The 6,000-nt window shown below is 37.6% G+C and overlaps 1 protein-coding gene across 6 annotated transcripts in view; it reads left to right on the forward strand.

Moving 5' to 3' along the window:
* Positions 1 to 6,000, forward strand: part of LOC131957883 (cys-loop ligand-gated ion channel) — a 121,537-nt gene that overhangs the window by 87,769 nt on the left and 27,768 nt on the right. The window contains exon 1 of one of the 6 annotated variants that reach the window (XM_059322701.1): positions 5,258 to 5,471. The exons of the other annotated variants lie outside the window; for them this stretch is intronic. Coding sequence (XP_059178684.1) covers positions 5,346 to 5,471 — 126 coding nt within the window. The 5' untranslated portion in view covers positions 5,258 to 5,345. Of the gene's footprint in view, positions 1 to 5,257; positions 5,472 to 6,000 lie in introns of those variants that run through there. 6 annotated transcript variants of the gene reach the window in all.

The following is a 6,000-nucleotide window of genomic DNA, read 5'->3' on the forward strand; positions in this document are numbered from 1 at the left end:
TATATATATATTTATATATATATATATATATATATATATTTATATATATATATATACATATGTGTGTATTCGTCTTGGTGTATGTAAGCCTACTCTATGATCTAGCTATTTAGAGTAAGCAACTTATTTCCTCAGTTATTACTAGTGTCTAGCACCCAAACAGACACATCGTTAAAGAGTTTCAGACTCGAGACTTCGCTAGCAGCTCTAAAATTACCAGGGGCTGTCATCTGATCTGCATGCGATATCTACAAGCACCCAGTCTGCCTGCTTAAGATTCCATCCTGTCCTCGGCGTAGCATATTGTCTGGAATCACCGTTGGTAGAAGTTGTGGGGTGGGGGGGGGGGGGGGGAGGGGCACGCAGGACCGGGTGAAATGCCAGACTGTTTACTAGAGCCAAAAAAATACGTAGTGCAACAACTACACTGACGCAACAATTTGGTATATCAGGTAACTTAGCTCAAGGAACTTCTAATGAGAAAACAAGAATAATTTGTTTCGAGAAGTGTTTACACGTTAATGTCTAGATGACAAAGCCAATATCCAACTGTTAGTCACAGTAAAGAGATAAATCTGAGACTATGAGAACATTTTGTAGTTTAAATTTATTATTTAACTCTATTATATTTTTAAACAAAGTATATGCTGTATATTTAATTAAAACATAGAAAACTGACCTTCATTGACCGGTCATATTCCATTGTGCCGTTGGTGTGATTTACTTACAAAATATAAATCACCTTAAAGCCTTAAAGTATACTCTAGTAAAATTTTCTTTCCGGGCCTTGACAATTCATAGGGTTAATGAATTAGATTTCGTCTTTTTGAATGACCTCAGTATATGAAGAGATGGTGTAGACAGCACTATGCCCAGCCGCCTTGACTTTCCTTAAAGTGAATCAGGTTCACATCATAGTCAGGTCGACAGAGGCAACTCTTGCGATAAGAAGGCCAATTTGTATATGTAGAGCGTGTTGTATTTTAGCTGCAACCACCGACCTGAAAACATTGACCCACGGGTTAACAAATACCCCGCCCGTCCATCCCCAATTCATTTCCCCTCCCCCTCTTCAACTCCAGTTCGTCCCTCTTTCATCGCCGCGAACCCCCATCAAACAGTCCCATCTCTGTGCTTTCTCTATTCTATCCGACAAGTACCTTGCTGGTGCATGCAACCTTCAGTTACTCCCCCCCCCCCCACCACCCCTACCACGCTCCATATACCCCGGCAATCATGTCATTCACTCAACAATTCTTATTCCTAAATTAGCCATCCTTTACTTTCTTACCTCAAAAACGTAATTCCATTCTTGAGATGTAAATTGAAAAGATTGATTTTTAAGCCAGTTATTTTTTTTAAATCAATATTAAACATTAATTTATTTAGAAATTGAAAGTCAGTTTTTTTCACACTCAGCTTAATTAATCATCTTTTTATACCACACCAAGTTATAAAACATAATAACAGTGGTTATATAAGTCGCCTTCGATCGTTATTTTAAAGTTTATAATGAAAGCAAGACTTTTATTGTAATTTTTTTTTTATCTTTTTTAGCTAAATTTTTATCAACCACCCAAGTTTTACTCAGTAATCAATCAGTAATATTTTTTTAAATAATTTAACAGGTGTGGCTTTTTTATCGATTAATGCATCTACTTATAATAAATCTAGATTGAAAGTCGAACTTTGGAACTCATGATGAAATTTGCACCCACGGGATTTAGAAGTTGGCTTTCATTGTTACAATAACATTTCTGATAATCAAAACATTTTGAATCTCCACAATGGTGAAATCACATTTTTTTTTAAATCTAAACATTTCAAATGAGGTATCGATATCAAGATTAGAGGGGAAAAAATCCCAACCTCTGCTAGAATACTAGTGGTGGTATTGATTGGCCAGGGCTAGAATAGGCCTATGTGAAAACCGTGTGGGTAGTATAGTGTTATGTATATTATTCTAAGGGGAGATAATACACTCATACGTAACTACCATATATGGTGTTGAGCTATCTTTCTGTTACATCTGAGTTTGGAACGTATAGATAAAGATTAAATATGTATCTGAGATGAAATAGTGAAAATATCGCAGGTGGAATAACTTTTTTATTGTTTATATAATTACGAGCCGACCCGCGGCATATCATACGCCTCTTTACTTGTTTTATTTTCTACTTTTCAGTAATTCATAATTTGTGAATTCGACAGTACCAATGCTGCCACTGAAAATATTTGCTTTAAAACACTATCAGTAGGTCGTTAAGGACGATACTACCCCCACCTTCCTTTCCCCCAACCCCTGCCCTACACCTCCCCCCCCCCGTGAAAGCAGCCTCCTCTTAGTTACCTCCCGTAAGTTTAAAATCGTTTCAAACTAAATTATCTGCCCTTAATAGCCGTCACTAAACCCGGCTCTACGATTGAAAACATTTAGCGTGAACCACAGCTCACCAGACCATGTAGGGGTGGGGATGGTAGGGAGCGCGCTTACAGCTGGTGTTTTCTACCGTCTCCCAGAAGAGAATTATATATATATATATATAGATTGAATAGTAATTCCATTTATGGGAAAGTGATTTGATATTGCGCTCTAGCAAATAGTGCACATATTACAAAGAAATGACAGGTATTATCCATCAACATACGCCATATTATCTTATATGATTGTGCCTAAGCTACGTCCTCATATTATGCAACATTTATTTAACGGCACCATCCCACCTTAATCAAAACATCATGTGGTGCAACGAAAATCTTTTTTTTTTTAAATAATTTATCATACCATGTTTATAACTTTTCCAAAGTTTTATTTGTGTTTAGAATATTTCAATTATTTGGAATCATTCACACACCTACAAACACAAACAAACACACCACCACCAAACTCCCACACTCCCCGGAAAGATAGAAAGACCGCTTCCCTAGATGACTTGAAGAACTGACACTCTCTCTTTTGATTGCCTTTATCTGTTATTGATTGATTTACTCACATATCGATGACACCTACCTGCGTTCAATGCCAATATTTCTATTTGTGTTTTTTAGACAACAGTGTGTCCCAGTGGCGTAGGCAAGGGGAAGTTAGGGGGGGGGGGTTGCTACCCCTCTCATGGACCCCTATATATATATATATATATATATATATATATATATATATATATATATATATATATATATATATATAGGATTGTATACATATCGAAAAATGTTTGAACCCCTCCCATGACCAATTCCTGGCTGCGCCACTGGCGTGTCCAACCCTTTCAAACACATCCGACCTTTGACCTTTATCTCCCCGATAGGATGGCAACAAAGGCGTGACATTTCTCCCCTGTATACAGGCGCGGTGTTTACATGCCTGCAGGTTTTCGTCACGTGGTTCCCGTGTGCATTAGCGTGAAAAACAAACAGCAGTAACGATGTTTGGTAAATGGCGTCACTAGTTCGTGACGTCAGCGCGCGTGGTGTTTTCTGAGTAAACAAAATATTGTATGTTGTTCAAAATATATTTTTCCTCTTTTGTTATTGTAAAAAATTGATTATAGAGACACCATGAAGGGACATAATAAAGTATGGTAATGGTCTTAATGGTGATCGCATTCAAAAGGGTGCTTTTTATATAGTTCGCGTATTGGTAAAATATGTCTTGTTTTCTAAAAGGCATTCGAATCTAAGAAAAATACGATTTTTTTTTTGTTAGGTGCAGGTAGGGCTTGAATAATGAGAAACTTATCTTATAATGGAGGAAGTAGGGCTATAATTTAAAAACATGTATTCTTATAACGGACAGGTAGGACTAGATTAAGAGAACCTGTCTTATTAGGGTGAGAAAGGATTAAAAATACAAACACATTGTCTTGTGAAGAGAAGTTTAAGCCACGTATTAATAATTGGAGATAAAGGAATATGTCACAATGTTAAAAAAAATTTCGTTGAAAAGTAGATTTACTTTTAACGACATGAAATGACACACTAAATTATAGTGCTCTTTTATTGGTCAGCAGTGTTTCTTCCAGACTTTTTTCTCCGGGGGGGCACTTGAAATTTTCGGGGGGGGGGGGGGCGGTAGACTTTCTTCGGGGGGCGGACACTGTTAAAAGTATATATTTTCTATATAAATTATAATATAAAAATTTTATTTTGTTCGGGGGGGCGGTAAAAAATTTTCGGGGGGGGGGGGCTTCGCCCCTCCGAAGAGATGCCTGGAAGAAACTCTGTTGGTCAGAGACAATCTTTAAGTGGCGTATTTCAGACAGTATTGTGTCTGAAAGTGGTATAGAAACCGGAGAATAGTTTCTACATTAACTTCGAAATGTGAGTTTGATATGTACGTCTATATGTTAACGTGTGTAATGCAGCATAAGAAATATATACATACAGGAGTTCGTTCTTGGTTGGACAAAGGCTAAGGAAGTAAATCAACATTAAGAATTGAGAACGAAGAAGAAGACATACAGGTACAATGGTACTTGTATAGAGCAGTGTGTCCGGGACGCCCGATTTAGATCAATGTGTGTTTGTGTGTGTTTAAAAGGGGATTAAATTTTAGAACTCTAGGACTGGAGGCATCTGGCTGTGGTCAGGCATGAAGAGGGGAGGGCGCCGCCATGCGACACTTAACCCTAGACACATTACACTGTGGTGCCCCATCGACCCTTAACAAACTTGTAAAGGTTAAAGATTGATTTAGATTTAGATTTTTAAAAGACTTGTAATTACACCCCCGATTCTACGGCCTTCTCCGTGGGAGGAACCACAGAACGTTCTAGTCCAACATGGCCAACGTCACAACTCGCGCTCCTGTAGGCGGTGGGAAAAAAAACCCGCATTACGTCACAGCCCCGCGACCCCCGGGTAACCAGGGTGTGTTTACGGGTCACGTGTTCACCTTTAATTACCATTGATTTCAATAAATGATGCCGCGCTTAACGAGCTGCCAATCAAACACGGGTCACGCCCACCGCGCATCGACGGAGTTCGCGGAATCGATTTTTGTATTCTGTATTCGCCTAAGCCGAATACCCAACCCACATTTTTAGAATATCGATCCTCACCTTGAAGCGTGGAATCACTGGAGTCTGCGAGAACAGGATTTCAGAACTGAATCCGTAGTTTCGTATTTATAATTACTGTTTCCAAGTTCGGATGCCCTTTTTTCAAAACAATCTTTATTGGATCTACTAAATTAGAACTTGTAAATTAAAAAACAATTAATGTGACATTGTGCCGAAAAAAACCGGAAATAATATTTCATAAGGAAACAGAAAAGGACGTGGTAAGCTGTATTGACGACGTATGAATGGTCAGTTTTTCCGGTATATTGGTAACGCCTTTGACCGCGGATGACGGAAAAGACTGACCTGATGATCGGTATCTGCAACCACTCCCAAGCGTTCTGCCCGTGTAACTTGCTCAAGTGGATCTATACAGGGGACGGCTCCTATCTTATGGGTACAAGGAAAAAGCCGGTACGTTCTTTTAAACAACGTAAACAAATGTTTTCGTGTTGTGTTTACGTTAATATCATTGGAAAATTCAACAGTTTCTGTATTGATGCGGCGTAGAGATTATGTTTTTTTTTTTTTAATTTATGTTAAAAATATAATCTAAAGTAAGGTTATAGTTTTGGAAATCTCCAATGTTGAGATTTTTCTTCAACATTATCACACAACAATAAACGGCAAAAACAAAAATTGTGTTTTGTTTACAAAGTTAGTTGGAGTAAAGCTTAACGAATTAGAGATAAAGCAAGTCAGATTTGGCATTGACCGTTTGCAAATAAATTTATCATTTGGACAAATTACATTTTTAAAATGAATATACTGATACAAGATGAACATTATTACAAGTTGGGTTTAGCTTATTGCTTATTGATAACGGAAGTAGAATAGATTTTGTACATTTTGAAGAATCAAGTACTCTATGCAGATATTTTCAAGAGCTTATTTTTACTCTAATATTTTTGTGGATATAAAATACATTTCAGGAATGTAGACG

The sequence above is a fragment of the Physella acuta genome, unplaced genomic scaffold, assembly GCF_028476545.2.
Source record: "Physella acuta isolate Inbredline_101_S28 unplaced genomic scaffold, ASM2847654v3 ptg001275l, whole genome shotgun sequence".
NCBI lineage: Eukaryota > Metazoa > Mollusca > Gastropoda > Physidae > Physella > Physella acuta.